The 18,770-nt window shown below is 33.6% G+C and overlaps 2 protein-coding genes across 3 annotated transcripts in view; both read right to left on the bottom strand.

The window, feature by feature from the left end:
- Window positions 1-248: 248 nt before the first annotated feature.
- Window positions 249-18,770, bottom strand: part of LOC122506320 — a 105,783-nt gene continuing 87,261 nt past the window's right edge. Inside the window, exons 1-3 of one of the 2 annotated variants that reach the window (XM_043618435.1) lie at window positions 8,238-8,514; window positions 6,331-6,375; window positions 249-3,173 (exon numbers count right to left, since the gene is read on the bottom strand). In XM_043618435.1, coding sequence (XP_043474370.1) covers window positions 2,322-3,173; window positions 6,331-6,333 — 855 coding nt within the window. In that variant the 5' untranslated portion in view covers window positions 6,334-6,375; window positions 8,238-8,514 and the 3' untranslated portion in view covers window positions 249-2,321. Of the gene's footprint in view, window positions 3,174-6,330; window positions 6,376-8,237; window positions 8,515-18,770 lie in introns of those variants that run through there. The other variant, XM_043618436.1, reaches the window with a different exon arrangement.
- Window positions 9,457-18,071, bottom strand: LOC122506312. The gene is made up of 2 exons (XM_043618425.1): window positions 17,662-18,071; window positions 9,457-10,509 (listed from the first exon to the last, which is right to left on the bottom strand). Exon 2 carries the CDS (start codon window positions 10,318-10,320, stop codon window positions 9,457-9,459), a length of 864 nt encoding a protein of 287 aa, XP_043474360.1. The 5' UTR covers window positions 10,321-10,509; window positions 17,662-18,071.

Below are 18,770 nucleotides of genomic sequence, written 5' to 3'. Positions count from 1 at the left end.
ATCTCAAAAACTCCCGAAAAACAAATTTTAGGCAAAACCGATTGCTTTTTAAATTTTTAAGTCCGCCATTTTGGATCTACCATTTTGAATTTTGAGAATCTGACATCAAATTCGTAATCAGCGATCTCAAAAACCCCCAAATAACAAATTTTAGGCAAATCTGATTAATTTTTAATTTTTAAGTCCGCCATTTTGGATTCGCCATCTTGAATTTTGAAAAACTAACACCAAATTCGTCATCAGCGATCCCAAAAACCCCCAAATAACAAATTTGAGACAAATCCGATTAATTTTTAATTTCTAAGTCCGCCATTTTTGATTCGCCATTTTGAATTTTGAAAAACTAACACCAAATTCGTCATCAGCGATCCCAATAACCTTTTTATGGTGAGTTTGAACAAAAATTATACATTTTTTAAATTTTGGGCGCCATATTGGATTCGCCATCTTTAATTTTAGGAAATAATATGAAATTTTGTTAATTTATCATATAATTTAATGTTGTAGGCCCTGTAGCATTTTTAAAATTGGGTTTTTCTTCTTTTTTTAATATGAAAAAGAATTGTTCATAGTGTTTTTTGTCATTAAATTATATATAGTTTATTTGGAGATTAATATTTCAAAAAGGGCCCAACGGCATTGAAAAGCTGACATTTTTACCTTTAATTTGAGCTATTATAAAAGATTTTTGGATTAAATTTGAAATGGAGAGAAGGGGTGGCCCACTTGAGAAAGAATGCCTCATATGTGTTTAATGTTATTATTTAGATTAAATCCAATTTCTTTGTTTTTGATTTCTTCAATACTATCATTGGTAACAATCAATTCATTTACTACTGCGTAAGAATTTTCCCCCTCTTTTATAAAATACTTAATAGCACCACAGAACATGGATTCATCTTTTTTCCATTGAATATAAAAATTTGAACGCTTTTTTTTTGCCGAGTGTATAATTTGGATGTGAAAATTTCATCATTTATTTTGCATCTACTATATATAGGAATGCGCTCTTCAAGTAGCTGCTCTTTGGTGCGATGAGTTGCATAAGCGATGGCTCCAAGTTCGCTTGCTGTTATGTCATAAATTATAGTTGGTCCGTAAAGATATCGTCTGTTCTCATTTAATGTTTTTTCAGGATGCATAAGATACTTAATACTACGATAAGCTTGAATAATTTTAACTGTATTGGATAATTCTACGTCAATTTATTAGAGCCATGTATCATTTTAACAAGTTCACCATTTTGATCTTCAGAGGAAAAGGCGGACCAAGCCCAGAGTGGTCCCCACATTTTTACTTGAAGTGGAAGATGTGATAATAATTGATGAATATTATAAGAATATTTGTTATTACCGTACAGTTCTTCAACATCAATAATAAAAAGAGTGAATAAAGTTTCCGCAAAATTTATATCTGATGGACTAATTTCTTCTTGAGAAAGTAAATGAATTGATTTAACAAGTATTACAAAATGTTGAAAATGAACTTCATTTAAACGATTTTTTAAAACTATTGGTCCATAATAATTTAGAAACGCTCTGAGCTCGGAAGCCTTCTAATCACTGAGTTGAGTTAGTTTTCTAGGTGTCCGAGTTATGTCATCCTGTGGTGTTATTGTCTCTAAAATTTTATCAATATCACTTCTGAGCTCTTTAGACAAATAATAATTTTCCAAATTCTTACAAGAATCACACCAAAGAGATAAAAGTCTCGACATCACACCAAGGAGTACAGCATGCATATAATCAGAAATAAATCCTTTTGACCTGCTGAAGTGCGGTATGTTAGTAACAACTGACATACCTTTAATGCCTTTGAAATGTTTCAAATTTTTAAACTTTTCAACAATTGTTGTTTGAATTTCCATTTGTTTATCAGATCTTAAAGGGGACTGTTCGAAACCGGTTGGAAATACCCAATTTGAACCAGCACCGGTTGCACAACTCTCACCTTTAATTTCACAACATGGACAACTGTACTCACCAGTGTAGAGCATTAGGTTTAATACACCAGCTTTTGCTGGAGCATCCAAACAAGCAATTGGAGCAATTACTTTACTTGTCATTGTACGATTTAATGTCTTATGCTTCCATTCAAACCCGTTTGTGAATAAATTTCTTAAAGCTAATGTAAAAGGAAGCAGATAAGAATTCATGTCTGGTTTCTTAGTACATCGGTTTGAGTAAAAAATCCCTCATACGAATTGAAGACTCCGTCTTAATCTTAGCTCTACGTTAACAATTTGAGCATATACTGGCCAAATTTGACTGCGTCTACTTTTGGAGACTTGCACTCCATCTGTAAACCAAATTAAAAATAAATCATATTGACCAGGTATTGCAACTCTTTTTAGACGCTGAAACTCTGAAGCAGACGTTATATCGTACACATTTTCCGAATTTCTTGAAAAAACATTCAGTTTGAAAAGAATCAATTAAAGAATGAAGATCCCTCACTTCAAAGGCATTACGCAGTTCAGATTCAATATTAAATTCTATGAAAAAACTTTTCAATTTTTTACCGTTACATCGTGAGCAAATTTTAACATCTTGTGAATCTAACCATTCTCCTAAGTAGTTCTGACAGTCTGAACAAATTCTGTGCTTTGTTGTGTAGTTTGATTGTAAATTTAGTAAAATTTTGTCGATCAAATTTAATAATTTAAATTTTGTTTTCGGAAGATTGTGGTTATCGGGTAACAGTGTGTTAAGTAAGGTAAGTAAGTCTGATAAAGCTTCTTTACTCAGTTGATTCGATACGTAAATTTTTAAAATCTGTATTAGAGCATCACCACCACAAGAACTTGAATTTTGATAAATTGGATTATGTAGCCAACGGTTTTCATTATCATCATCACTATCAGTACCGACATCATCATCATTATCGTCGCTATCATCGTCAAAATCATCGCTATCGTCTCTAACATTATTATCATCGTCGCTAAAATTATTACTACTTCGTGTTACTGATGGTGAATGTGGTATTGACAAAAGGGATTTAGGCGAGGAAGGAGGTAAGGTGCTACCTTGATCTTCATTTAAAGTTGACGGAGAGAAATTTACAGCAAAAGTTGACTGAACAGCCACCTCACTTTCAGTTTCTACTTCCGAAGATGAAGAATAATTGGTAATTATCGATGAAGTTTGATTATCGCCGGTATCACTATTGGAGCTCTGAAAACAGTTAATTAGATAATATATAAATAACAAATGAAATTTTTTTGAAAAATTCTTATTACTACAAAAGAAATCTGTTAACATTATTGTATACATAAAAACGTATTTTAAGTCTCACAACACACACCTGTTTTTTTAAATGAAACAAACTTTGGAGCTGTATGTGATCGTATACACTTTTTTAAGATAAACTATTTGTAAACTACTTAATAATTGTAATTTTTGCAATTTTTTATAATTTTAATTAACTCCATAGACTTTTATTTTTGAATAGTAGTATTATAGAAGAAAGTTCACACGTCAAACGACTATTCTCGGTTCTAGTTTTCGAGATAAATCGCAATTTATTAGAGCTGTGCAAAATAATTCGAACCGAACTGTTCGAATTTTTTCGCCTAGTTCGAATGTCGAAAATTGGACATTCGAGTTAGCTTAGTTCGAATGTCGGTTTTTCGACATTCGAACTAGCCCAGTTCGAATGTCGAATATTCGACATTCGAGTTACTACAAAATTCGAACCGAACCGAGTTTTGTTCGGTTTTAGTACGCTAAAATGTCGAATTCTAAAATTCGACATTTCAGTCGCCCAGTTCGAATGTCGAATATTCGAACTAGCCCAGTTCGGATGTCGAATATTCGACATTCGACATTTCAAAGCTCCAAAACCGAACTAAACTCGGTTCGGTTCGAATTTTGCACAGCTCTACAATTTATTAATTTTGAAGTAAAATCTTAATTTTTTTTATTTTTTATTATCAATCTACATGTTTTTACAAGTCGAATCATGCGGTTCTCATTAATTTATCTGTTTGATTTAATTGATTCTTTTGAAAAATGAAAAGGGCCCATTTTGTCGGTCATTTGCAAAAGTAATCCGTATTTTAGAAATGGAGGTGTGGAAAAATTAAAAACATCTTGATTTTACATCTTTAAGGTGTCCTGGACTGTAAACAATTCTTATCTTAATAAATTCCTAAAAAAACCAAAGCTATTCATGTTAGAGTTTTTTTTCGTAATTGTCGAAATGAAAATTTGGATATTGCGTCAATTTTTTCATAATAGAGATTGTCAAAAACTTTTAAAAAAAGTTTAATATCTATTCTTTTTCTTTAAATGACACAATAAAATAGTACCTAATCATTAATCTTGTAAAAAAATGGTTTTTTAATAGAAAAACTGTCCTTTTTAGAAAAGGGCCCATATGGTCGATTTTTCGTATTTTCAAAATTAAGAAGGGGGAATGGTTTTAAAAATTTAAAACCTGTTGGTTTTTAATCTTTTAGTTACCCTGGACTGTAAACAATTCTTATGTGAATAACTTCCTAGAAGAGCCAGAGATATTAATGTTACAGTCTTTTTTTTCGTAATTTTCAAAATGAAAATTTGGATATTGCGTCAATTTTTTCATAATAGAGACTGTCAAAAAATTTTAAATAAGTTTAATATCTATTCTTTTTCTTCAAATGACACAATAAAATTATACCTAATCATTAATCTTGTAGAAAATGGTTTTTTAATAGAAAAGCTGTCTACGGTGAGCTTGGATGAAATTCAACCCAAAAGTCATGACCCTTTCTGGTTTATTTTTGATAACATTTAAGTGATGTCTAATAATCATTTTAAGATAAAAATTAAATTAATCGTTGGAGGGAAACTCAAATTATATTGATTTTTTAATTTTTTTCTAGGTTATTGTACATATTTTCTGAAGGATAATGTTTTAAACAATATTTATTGCTTTAAAAGATATCTTTTAACATTAAAAAACATTCTATTTAGTAAAAACAATATTTTAATATATAAAGCTAAAAAATTGTCGAAAAAGTCGAAAAAGTGTGAATTTTTTCGTTTTTCTGAAAATTACTCTTTTATAAGTCATTAAACACTAATATTATGCAAATGAAAATTAAAGTACATAAAATTTCCTGGAAAACTAAACAAGAAAAACTATTCTATCTATTGTTGTTACAGAAATATGATGATTTAAAGTTCGTTTTTAATGAAAAAGTAATTGAAATTTGTCATTAAGTCCAGTTTCTTTGGTGAAATCTTTTTTTCTGGACCTTACTTGAAAACCATATAATAATATGTTTAAAATTAAACTTTTTTAAACATATTATATGGTTTTCAAGTAAGGTCCAGAAAAAAAGATTTCACCAAAGAAACTGGACTTAATGACAAATTTCAATTACTTTTTCATTAAAAACGAACTTTAAATCATCATATTTCTGTAACAACAATAGATAGAATAGTTTTTCTTGTTTAGTTTTCCAGGAAATTTTATGTACTTTAATTTTCATTTGCATAATATTAGTGTTTAATCAGGGACTTATAAAAGAGTAATTTTCAGAAAAACGAAAAAATTCACACTTTTTCGACTTTTTCGACAATTTTTTAGCTTTATATATTAAAATATTGTTTTTACTAAATAGAATGTTTTTTAATGTTAAAAGATATCTTTTGAAGCAATAAATATTGTTTAAAACATTATCCTTCAGAAAATATGTACAATAACCTAGAAAAAAATTAAAAAATCATTATAATTTGAGTTTCCCTCCAACGATTAATTTAATTTTTATCTTAAAATGATTATTAGACATCACTTAAATGATATCAAAAATAAACCAGAAAGGGTCATGACTTTTGGGTTGAATTTCATCCAAGCTCACTGTGTGTCCTTTTTAGAAAAGGGCCCATATTGTCGATTTTTCGTATTTTCAAAATTAAGAAGGGGGGATGGTTTTAAAAATTTAAAACCTGTTGGTTTTTCATCTTCAAGGTGCCCTGAACTGGAAACAATTCTTATCTGAATAACTTCCAAGAAGAACAAGAAATTCAACAATTAGTTGGTATCGCAATCTTTAATACCGTTTTTTCGAAATGAGGTTTTTGGCGTTCTAAACTTTAAAATTTCGTAACTCAGCGAATTTTTAACCAAAAAAGTTCTAAGACCACTCAAAATTTTCCAAATTTTGCCAGGAATACGCCCATATAGATAACTCTAATAGTGCCAAAATAGGCCCTTTTCATGTGGACGTCCACATATTATATTATTTATTATAAATCCTAAGTTAGTTTCTTATGATTTACAAAGGTAATTATGTAAACAGTAAATGACAAAAGCTCTCCATGTTTGAATAAAATAAATTATTACCATGTTTAGACTGATAATTTAATCCTTGTTGAAGATAACACCATTCTGAAAGAAATGATAGTAAATAAACTTGTAAAATTATCAAATAAACAGCAAAAGTTTTAAAATAGCAGATTTAAAAATATAAAGTTAACTTATTGCAATAGAAAACAATATTTAATAGCAAGGTGATTAATATTTTCAATCTTTAACACAATTTTATAAATATAATAATAAAAAAAGATGCTAACTTTGTATGCCTTTTTTTACGCTGGGTCTCCCAGACAGTTTAAAATTTTTTAATTTAATAATTCTAAATGTGACGTGATCTGCAGAAAGGGACCTTAGATGCAAATCACTTTTAGGTTATGTTAGTGTTACTTTTTTCTGGATCGAAAATTTATTTTACTTATTACAAATTAAAATCAGTGTTTATTAAGGGATCATACCACTTTGTCATCTTCAAAAAAGCAAAAATTTTTTTATTACTGATTTCGAAAGTAAAATATGTCAAAAATGTGGTGTAAAATTTTTAAAAAGATCCCAGCCCTCAAAATATATTTTTTTAAGTACTATTTGAGCGCGTACATGGCTATGTAAGTATACAACACAAACTTTAAACGCATTTTTCTCAAAACTACATTTTTCCATGCTGCGGGATGTTTTTTCGGAAACTACTGGACCGATTCTCAAAATTTTTTTACGAAAATCTTCGTCACATGTGTGGGTATCGCCGGAACTAGAATTATTTAAAAATATTTATTAATAAAATAAGGTATTTTATAAAGTTAAAGAGTGTATTTATTGAACTAAAAAAATGCAGATCAATATAATCCATAGGAACCGTAAAAAAATTCTAGAAAAAAGGTTCATTTTTAAGCGTGTAAAGTGGTATGAACCCTTAAATATTTTAGTTGTAATGAAGACTTAAACATCAATGATTTATATTGACAGTAGATCTATTTTTGTATTTTCATTTACAAAATTCAGATCGTGTCACAAATAATCTTTTTCAAGTTAATTAAACAATAAACACTTTTCAGTATGAAAATGAATAATTTGTTAATCGTGAAAACATTTATAAGCTTTAAAAAGTAGTCCTTCTCTTTTAACCTATTTGATCGTAATAGACTTATTTATCAGTTTTTTAATAAGACTATTGTCACATCAAAATGTATTATAAGAAATAAAAGTACAAGTTATTATAATTATTTTAAGACACAGTAAATTGATGTGCTTCGTGTCTTGGAAAAACTTTTATAATTTAAATACCAGAAAACAAGTGCGTGCAAAATTTGAAAACGATCGTAATACGACCACGAAAATCAAATAAAATTATTCGAAAAGTACTTGCATATATTTTTACATGTGATACTTAACATCCCGTGAATTATATGTGTCGAGAAAACATACTAATTGCAAAGATAATTAAAAAATATTAGTCAATTACTGACGACCGTAATCGAACGATAGTTTTTAGAAAAGAAATTGTTAAGTATAAAGTTGTCAATTCTCACTTTTTTATAAAAACTGTTAATAATTAAAACCGAAGGTTAAGTTTCAATGTTTATTTTGATATTTTTTACTTACAATAAATGACAAAAGAAATTAATTATTAAAAAATAACATGTAAGAGAAAAAAAAGTTAAAGAAATTGGAAAATTTATAAGTAAAATAAATTTGAATAAATATTCTTTGAAAAATGTATGGTAAACATTGAAAATTATAATAATCCCTATTCACGAGATTTAAGTTAGACTTTTATAAATTATTATTATTGAACGGGTTCGACTCGCGAATGAGAAGCACGATTTACACTGGCACAAGTTTTGTTGAAAATCCTCTGGGTGGAGTTACAACGGCAGAGAGCAGAAAAGAATGTTTGCAAGTACTGCAAGACAATGGCCATGTGAGAAAGATGGACTTACCGGTAACGCTGGCTCTCTGCGATGGCTCGAAAATATTCCGTAGTGGAAGACAAAGGGCACTTAGTAAGCAAAACACTAATTGCGATTATTATTTAACAAACAAGATAACTATTTATTGAACATAAACTGATAGAGAATTTGAGTACAATTAAGTTACACAATGGTTACGCTTTTTGTGCGTTTCTATATGTTGCTCGCAACAGTCTTTCGTCGTAGCTCGCGACAATCTGCCGGTTGGCGTCGTTTTTTGCTTAGCACGCGGTTTTGTCGTCTGCTCTATGAATTGCGAAAAGTATCGTATCGATTCATACGCCGCAAGGTCGATAATCGATAGTTAACAATCGAATATCGAACATCGACATTTGAATCACGGAATATTAAGTCACTGCGATTAAATAATTAATTCGGTTCGTTACATTCCCCCTCACTTAGGCGGAGTTACTGCAGTATTCGATACTTAGCGCTGAAAGAACATGATTAGTAGAACATACATAAATGTTTTCGCAATGTTAGTCCATCTTAATTGGCCATTGCGAATAAGAAAAATTGGAATTGAAAAATTAGAATTTTACTTAAAGAAAAGCGAAAATTTGTTTAAAAATGAAAATTAGAAATTATTAAGTTTCAATTGGATAAGTGAACAATAACTTATTTCTGAAAATAAAAGAAAGATTAGTACTTGTTAACATTCGTTCTCTTTTGAGGGAATAAATTGTTAATTTATCGAAGTATAATGTTTTTATTTTTATTTTTCAAAGTCATAAAGACAAATATAGCTAAAGAGTACAAAAAATAATTCTGGAATGTGTATTCCATGTAGCGCAAAAGGAGTTCAGAAGAATAGTATAAAAAATAAAGATACTAATGTAAAGAGATAGATAAGATAAGATACTATGTGAAAAATAAAAAAAACTTTTTTTTTTGACGAAAAATATAAGTATAGTAATTGATATTTCAAACGTAAACACTTATTTTAGTCATAGCACTTAGTGTCTTTTTAAACAAAAAACTATACTTTAAACGTAAACACTTATTCTAGTCATAGCACTTAGTGTCTTTGGAAAAAAAAACTAGAGTCTTTAAGCACTGTTAAAGTTCGTTGTAGCGAATTTTTCGCAATTTACTCTTCTTCTTCTTCTTTTTCTTCGTTAATGCCTAACTCATATGCTTGAGATAATGTTTTCCATAACTCGGCATTATTGTCGTCGGAGTCGAGAGGTCAAAGAACTTTGTTGGGATCTCGAACTTCCTTCATGGCTGCAATCTCTGTAGGTGGAAGCGTAGCAGAGAGTTTTCGCGTTGTGGGAGGTTTCGGCTTGAGAACATCGTTATTAATTTCGATGGTCGGTTCGCGTAATGGTCTCTCGGCTTGCATTGCTGCTTGTAAAACAAGATCCGCGCGAGGTGACAACTTGGTCGGAATTTTCATCGATTTTGTCGAAGAAATCGGCTTCGCGATTGTGTTGGTAGTTCTTGCAGGTGGCGGTTTGAAGGTCACTTGCATGTTGCTCGCTTGGTTGGTGGCTTCGAGCATCTCTAGGTCTCTCTTCGCAGTCCTGCGCTCTACTTCTCTTCTTCGGCATTCAACGCAACAGACGTCAGGCAAGTTTTTGGGGCGTTTACAACCTTTACACCTCTGGTGTTCTGGAACATCAAATTTCTCGTCTGCTACATGCGGCCAGGGACATTCTTCGGTGCTGAAATCTGGGCTGTGACAGATTTGGCAAAAGCGTTGGTTGTATAGTTTTCGGCATACCTTGAAACTATGGCCTTGTTCGCCGCAATTTAGGCATCCTTTTGGTGCTCTTGGTCGGATTCTTATTTCGCGTAACTCCGACTGCATTTTTAAGACTTCGGTGATCTTATGTTTGAAGAGATCGCGAGTTCGATAATATAATTTCTCCATGTAATTATAGTCGTCCAGTAGTGAGTAATAGTCGGCTGCGTGAGAATCGACTTTCTTCTTCAGTTTTGCGACTTCGGATTTGGAATCGTCGGCTTCCTCTTTGCATTTCGCCAATTGTTCCGCGAGATTCTGCTTTTCTTGGAGTAGTTCTGACAGCATCTTGTAATGTGCTGCCATGTCCGCGATGCCATTGATAGGGGGTGTTGCTTTAGTTGCATCGAGTTTCTCGCGAAGTATATTGATTGTTTGATTTGCTTCAATCAGCTGGTTGAAAGAGATTCAGAGATCGCAGAAATCTGGGTTACCGGAATCTCAGACAGACTGGTTGAGCTATTGGCGTTGTCGTTGGGTGAATCCATGATGGATCTGAAAAGAAAATTTACAAGTTGTTTTGCGATCGAAGACCCCTTTTTGCGAGTTTTAAATCGCTCACATGATATTTACCAATTTTCTTGCCATGTGTGTCGCTGATAATTACCACCACGGGGGATAATCTTTCCGTTATAATGGCTGGGCCTTTGTATCGAGGTGCTAATTTTGAACTATATCCTTCAATTGCTTTGGACAATTTATTATTTGGATAGAACACCAAATTGCCAAGTTCGAATACTATATCATTTTTGCGATTCTTATTATAATTTTTTCTTTGTTTTTCACAAGCTTTAGTCATTAACTTTTGAACTTTTGCACGAAGGTCATCTATGCGTTTTATCCGTTCTAACCAGTCATTAGTTGTATCGTCAATTGTCGGTTTCGCGTTAGTTTCGAGCTTTTGTTCTCCTGTACGTCTTGGTTCGCGAGCGAAGTTTAAGAAAGCAGGAGTTACGCCTAAAGAGGAATAGAAGGTAGTGTTGTAAGCGAATTGTATTTCTTCTAACAACAAATCCCATTCGCGTTGATTTTCGCCAAGGAGACTGGCGATCATCGTTTTTAGGTTTCGATTTACGCGTTCGACGGGGTTTGATTGTGGGTGATAAACCGGAGTCGTGCGTTGGTCAGAACCAATTTCGTTTAGGAATTTCGTAATATTTCGATTGACGAATTCGGTTCCATTGTCTGTGACAAATGTTCTGGGTGTTCCCCATTTGTTAATTAAAGTGTTTAATGACTTAACGATTTTTGGACCGTCGGCTTTTGTCAAGGCGAAGCATTCGATATATCGCGTATAAATGTCTTCGCAAACTAGAATGAAGGATTTTCCTGATTTAGATCGCGGAAGTGGTCCTACAATGTCTAAAGAAACAATGTCCCATGGTTCATTGAATTTACGCGGATACATAAGTCCTTGAGGGGGATTGTTTTTGGGTTTGCATTTTAAACAAATTTCGCATTTTTCGATATATCTTTTAATATCTTCGCGCATACCGGGCCAATAATGATGATTAATAATTGACAAATAAGTTTTATTAATCCCTTGATGTGCGGATTGTGGGGTGTCATGATATTTGGAAATAATCGGGAGTATTTCATTTTCTTTTAACACTTTCTTCCATGCGTTGTTATCGCCTATGGTTTCTTTGAGTTGATTTGGTTTGTAATAGTACAGTTCGCTGTTCAAGTCGAGTCTGTATCGTTCGTAACGCGTGGGGGTATTAGGCACACGTTCAACCATCTCGTCGTACCAAGATACGCTGTGGGTGTGACTTAGCTGTGAGGAGGGCGTGTCTTCCGAGACGTTCTCGTAAAGGCGCGATAGAGTGTCAGCTGCTTCGTTGGTTGTACCTTTGCGGTGCTCAATTTTCGCATTATTTGCCGATAATTATAATGCCCATCTCGCAAGTCTACCTCGCGAATCTTTTAAATTTTGCAACCAAACTAGACTTGAATGGTCGGTAATTACCGTAAATTCTGTCGCTTCGAGATAACATCGCAATTTCTTAATCGCAAAGATCACAGCCAAGCATTCATTCTCGGTGGTAGTATAATTTAACTCTGCACCTCTCAAAGGTCTGCTTAGACATGTGATGAGATATTCAATATCTCCGTCTTTTTGAGTGAGAATTGCACCTATGCCGGTGTCGCTTGCGTCTGTGTATAAGAAGAATGGTAAATTTGGTCGCGGCGGATTTAACGTTAAGGCATGTTTTAGTAAATTTTTTACTTCCTGATAAGATTTTTCGTGTTCTTCCGTCCATTTCCACGGTACTTTGGGACTTGCTAATTTATTTAACGGTCCTTGTACTCGCGCGATATTACGTAAATGTCGGTGATACCAATTTACGGAGCCGTTAAATTGACGTAATTCTTTGCGGTTACGGGGAGTAGGACGTTCGAGAATTGGATCTACGCGTTTCGGATTGGATTTAAGACCTTCTTTGTTGAGAACAAAGCTGAGATATTCGACAGAAGAATTTGCGAAAAATGATTTTTCTCTGTTTATTGATAAACCTGCTTTGTGAAGAATATCAAAGACAATATTTAACAATAAAAGGTGTTCATCGAACGTTTTAGAGATAATAATCCAGTCATCGAGATACGCGTGTACTTGATCGATATATTGTTCAGGTAAATTGTTCGTGCGAATGTGTTCGACAAATTTTTCTTTCAGCCTATCAGTTAATTCTTGAAAAGTGGCTGGTGAGTTAGTGAGGCCAAAGGGCATTCTAACCCATTCGTATTGTCCACGTCCGGGTACTACAAAACCGGTATATTCGCGTGAATCTGGGTGAATTGGAATATGATGAAATGCATCAGTAAGATCTATTGTACTGATTATATTTGCTTCGAATAACGCGTCGAGGATAGTATCCATGCGCGGTAAAGGATATGCAGATTTTTTAGTATTTTTATTTAATTTTCGGAAATCCATGCAAACTCTTGGTCTGCCATCTTTACGATAAGTTAAGACAATAGGACTCGCGAATCGACCGAAGCTTCGAATTATAAATCTTTTTTCGATATATTTATCAATTTGATCATTTATTATTTTATTAGCTTCTAAACTGTAACGATGAGGTTTGAGTTTAAACGGGGTTTGATCCGTCAGTTCAATTACGTGAGTTGCTAAGTTCGTAATGCCGGTGTATTCTGCGAAATTTGATAATTTTTTATCTACAAATTCATCTAAAATTTTTCTTTGTTCGGGTGTTAATTCTAATAATTGCACCGAATTTAGAAAATTACGCGAGTTATTTGCTGGGATAAAAGGATTCCGTGTTTTTGAATCTTCGATGGACCAATAACCTTTACTGGCGTCTATGACGACTTGCCATGCGGTTATGAAGTCCATGCCTAATATTATGGGCGTGGTCAGTCTATCGAGGACTGCGAACCATAATTCGCCAGTACAATTGTTAATTGTAACATCAAATTTTGCGGAATAACGGGGCGCGGCTACGTGGTCGCGTTGAGCTAATTGTACGCCTGCACGAGTTATTGCATCTTGAATTGGGTCACCGTTCGCGAATTCTTTAACTAAATCGTATAATTCTCCGGACATAAAGGTACGATCGCTACCTGTGTCGAGAAGACCGTTAATTTGTTTATCGCCGATATTTATTGTTGTGGTTATCGTGTTCCGTTTTTGTGGCGGTAAGGGCAATGCAGGCCCTTTGTGTACTAAGCGCTTGAAATTACTGGCTGCTGCTAGTAAGCCAACAGCTGGTTTTGACAAGGGCTTCGACGTAAGTGAGTGTATGCTCGTCTCTACTGTGTCAGTATGTACGGTAGTGGGGATGAGCTCGTCGCTTGAGTCTGAGTACTCCGTCTCGGATTCCGAGTAGCAATTGTCATCGTATTCGCTTTCGGAGTCACTAGTGAAATTCCTACTGGCATGCGCTTGATTCAGCGCTGATGCATTTTGAGGAATACACGTTGAGTCCTTTGCGGTGTGACTGCAACTTGGTATTACACGGTTGTCAATAATATCGCGGTTATTTATTTTTACAATTTTATCGTTGGGATTTTCCGAATTTTTATTTGAATTAATTATTTGTTCGCCAGGGAGATTTAATCTCTCTTGGCATCTATCTCGTTTTTTGGCGAAAAAGGGTTAGGTGCATTGAAACCGTGGGTGTTTGGAAAATCGCGATTGCCGAACCAAGGTGGTACTTGAGGTGGCAAGGGTATTTGCGGGGGTGTGAATGGTTGTTGCGCGTTGCCGGGTTGGCAGAACTGCGAGAGGTATTGGTAATAATCATAATTATTATTACCACGACCACGACCATTCCATCCGTTTTTGTTTCCGCGTCCGCGATGGTTGCGATTTTCGTGTCTGCGTCCGTCACTGCGGTCTTTGTCTCGTTTCGAGTCTCTGCTGTGGTCACGAGTTTTACGCGCTGGCGATCTACGTTTTCCCCCCTCTCGTCGCGATGAAACGGAACGTGAGGAGCGAGAAGACCTGGAAGTGGATCGGCCGCGTGATTTACGGGCCGGTGGTGGGGAGGCAGGTGGCTTCTGACCGCTCTGATTATTTTCAGATTTTTGTTTTTCGCTTGTTGGTAATTTTGCTTCTAATCTTTTAATTTGTTGTTTGTAAATTTCTACTTTATTTAAACTAATTTCTGGTTCGCTTTTATTTGGTTTTTTGTTGTTTTTGGGTTTCTTTGAAACGTTTTCTGCTTTGGTTTATTTTTCTGATTTACTTTGTTGAATGGAATCAGATGTGAGCGGGGGAGTTTCAATTACGTTTAATTGGTTTTTACCGCGTGAGTTACGAGTTTTTTTCGAGTCTTGTTCGCGAATTTTTGAAGTAAATTGCATTGTTGCTATTTTTCTTCGTATTTGCGAATTTTGCGAATTAAACCGTCGTAATTTGTGAAACTGTCGCGATCAAATTGCAAAATTAAGTCAGAATGAAGGGCCGAGTAAATTTTGTCAAGTTGATTTTCTTCCGTAACTTTTTGTTGTAATTTATTATATAGGGAACCTATTCTTATGACGAATTCGATTCCTGACTCGTCTTCGAGTTGGACGGCGCGTTGAATTTTATTTGTAATGCGTTGATCGTCGTTTGACTCACCAAATATCGATCGGAATTTGGTTGAAAATTCATTCCACGTGTTCCAAGAATTGCGGAATGTGGCGAACCAAGTGTACGCGGATTCGGCAAGTACTTGGGACATCGTCGCGAGCGCGTCATCGGGATTGATATTTGAAACGTGTAACTTGCGTTCAAATTCGTCGATGAATTCGTCTGCGTCGAGCGGTCCTGCGAATTTTAGATCCCAAGATTTTATAGTTTTATGCAAATTGTGATTTTGCCTATAAAAAATTGGTGGAGGTCTCGTGATAGGTTCCTGTGTGTTAATGTGAGATGTTTCGTAAGGATCACTGTCGGAAAGTGGAGGGGAAATGAGAATTTCTGGCGGCTCGGTGAATTGCAGTGTACGGTTGCGAAGAGTAGCACGCACGGAAGGTGTTGTAGACAGTGGTGGGGGGAGAGCTGTTGCTATACCCGAACTAAATGTCGCATGTGTCCCTGTATTCGTAGTTGTCACTGTAGTAGTGGTACTCGTAGATGGTAGGGATGTAGGTTGTGATACCTGCTGTGTGCTAGCGTGATAACCGTTGTCGATTGATTCCCATCGAGAATCATGCCAAGGGAATGGTGTTTGTTTAACTTGCAATTCCGAAATTTTTTGCGAGAGAGATTCTATCATTTTATTTACTTCTTTCCTGTTTTCTTTAATTAAATTGTTTATTTCTAAATGATTTGATTGGATTAATTGAAATGTTTCATTTTTAAGGGTTGTTAATTCTTTTCTGTTGTGTTTTAAATCTTCTAACCGAGCTTCTTGAACTACACGGCGAGTTTCATTGTAAAAATGATTTAATTGTTTGCGAGATTCGTCCAAGTAACGGTCGAGCATATGTTGCATATGACGTTTAAAATCATTGTTTTGTGTTACTTGAGTCGCGTGAATGTTATCAAAACGTGTGAGGATTTGTTTGATTGCTGCGTTAGAGGTAGGCGTTTTATGTTTCGGTTTCCGACCACGGTGTGTTGGAATTGAAATTTTTGGGGTGGTTCCCGTACCAGGTGCTGCAGAGGATGATTTATCCAGGTCGCTAGTGCGATTTTCTGGATGATTTTGCGTTTCGTTCCTAGCATTTTCCGTTACTGTGGGGTTTGTGTGTGGAGCGCTTGAAACGTTGTTTGTCGCTGTCTCTAATAACGCGGTATCATTTTCTACTGTGAGCACGTTTTGGTCACTTTGCGTTGAAGGATTCGGGTGGGGAGAATTCGTTTCCGAATTATTGCTTTGATTCGACAGGGGGGGTGTCCTGTACATGTTGTTTTTTGCACGCGATCTAGTTGTGATTCCTCCTTGTTTTGGCGTTTTATTTCTTCTCGTCATGTGAGAGAAGAAAATTTGCGTTTATTTGGTGATTGTACAAAAAAAGAGAAAAAAGAAAGATTGTTTGAGAGAAAAAAAAAAATTTTTTTTATTTTTTATTGTATTTCGGAGAAATTATTTATTTAAGTTTGAATAATTTTTCTAATTTTTAAATAGTTTTAATTTTATACGAGTTTTTATTTTCTTATTTCTAGTATTTTAATTTGGAGAAATTTTAATTTTGTAGGGAATGACCAAATATGTGAGGAACAATGGCAAGCTGTGGATGTAAACTCAGCTGTGTTTTGATCGCGTTATCGAAAAGCGAATCGAGTGTTCACTGAAAACAATTTTGTTAAGAGATTTTTAATTGTTAAGAGAAAAGAAAATTATTCTTTGTTTTAACAACCGAAAATTTATTAATACGTCCAAAAAAAAATTATTTTTGTTTTAATTTTCAATTAGTTGCGTGATTTTATTTTCATGATTTTAAATTTCTTATTTCAGAATAATTTTCCTTTATAAGGGAATGACTAAGCCCGTAGAAAATCAATTGTAAAATTTCATGTGAGCTAGAGTAGTTTTACACACAAAAAAAATAATTGAAAAGCGGGGTTGTATAAAAGACAAATAATTAGCGAATTTTTACAAGAAATAAAAGCGTAGTTGTAAAAAAAATTAAGCTGGAAAAATGTTGCGTACATAAAAAATAAGCGAAGTTGTACAAGCAAAAGAAATATATTAAAGTAGATGCGTTTTATTACAAGCTTAATTAGGCGCAATTTATTTTGGTAAATTAAAGCAACATGATGTTTAGAAGCGATATTTAATTTTTAAAATTTGAGATTGTGCGAGCTATAAGCAAATTTTGACAATTTTCGTCCAACATGTGCCTGTGCTGTTTGCGACGCGATTTCGAAAATGTAAGTTTCTTTAGCAGTTTTCGAAGTACGCGAACGAAGCAAAAGAAAATTTAATTTTACTTGTAATTTAATTGAGAATTTAATTTTCAAGTAAAAGCACGTTGGGCGCCATTTGTGGCATCCCTATTCACGAGATTTAAGTTAGACTTTTATAAATTATTATTATTGAACGGGTTCGACTCGCGAATGAGAAGCACGATTTACACTGGCACAAGTTTTGTTGAAAATCCTCTGGGTGGAGTTACAACGGCAGAGAGCAGAGAAAGAATGTTTGCAAGTACTGCAAGACAATGGCCATGTGAGAAAGATGGACTTACCAGTAACGCTGGCTCTCTGCGATGGCTCGAAAATATTCCGTAGTGGAAGACAAAGGGCACTTAGTAAGCAAAACACTAATTGCGATTATTATTTAACAAACAAGATAACTATTTATTGAACATAAACTGATAGAGAATTTGAGTACAATTAAGTTACACAATGGTTACGCTTTTTGTGCGTTTCTATATGTTGCTCGCAACAGTCTTTCGTCGTAGCTCGCGACAATCTGCCGGTTGGCGTCGTTTTTTGCTTAGCTCGCGGTTTTGTCGTCTGCTCTATGAATTGCGAAAAGTATCGTATCGATTCATACGCCGCAAGGTCGATAATCGATAGTTAACAATCGAACATCGACATTTGAATCACGGAATATTAAGCCACTGCGATTAAATAATTAATTCGGTTCGTTACAATTTCTGTAATGCAGTTTAATTAAAGCCTATTTTTAAAATAAACAATTTAATTTTTTAGTTATTCACAAAAAAATGAAAAGTAATGTTATTTATATCCCAGTTCATGTTTTAGTTAAAAATAATACAGATTTTGAAAAGTAATAATATAATTAATATAATATTAATAAAATAATATAAATATTATAAATTATAACTTTTTAGTTAATTGCTTTTAACGGTTTTCGATATTAAAAAAACACCTGTTAAATATTTTTTTTTACAAATTAAAAATCTTTCGGTTAATTTGGTAAACAATGTTTCATAATGTGCTAAAAAAATAAATAATTCTTTCTTATTAAAAAATTAAAGATTCTAGTTATATGCCCATATTGCATTTCGAGTTACATCTATAAAACTTCTTTTTAATTTAAAAAAAATTGCAGTAGTCTTTTAAGGTTCCCAGATTTTAATAATATCTAGAATACTTAAAAATTCTTTATCTTTTCCATGTTTTCTACGACTTTACAGTTCAGTAGAATTTTATCTTTTAAAAGTTCAGGATTAAACTTTTGTCATGAACAAAAAGTTTTGAACATTCGTTCAAATGAACGAAATATTTTTTGTTAAAAATATTCTCATAGATTATTGATTACAATTCAAATTGAAAACTCAAATTTTACATTTAGAAACATTATAATTAATTTGCTTAATAGTGACGT

Source organism: Leptopilina heterotoma, unplaced genomic scaffold, assembly GCF_015476425.1.
Source record: "Leptopilina heterotoma isolate Lh14 unplaced genomic scaffold, ASM1547642v1 Lhet_407, whole genome shotgun sequence".
Taxonomy (NCBI): Eukaryota; Metazoa; Arthropoda; class Insecta; order Hymenoptera; family Figitidae; genus Leptopilina; species Leptopilina heterotoma.
The sequence above is the reverse complement of the archived record's forward strand: the minus strand, read 5'-3'. Positions and strand labels throughout refer to the sequence as shown.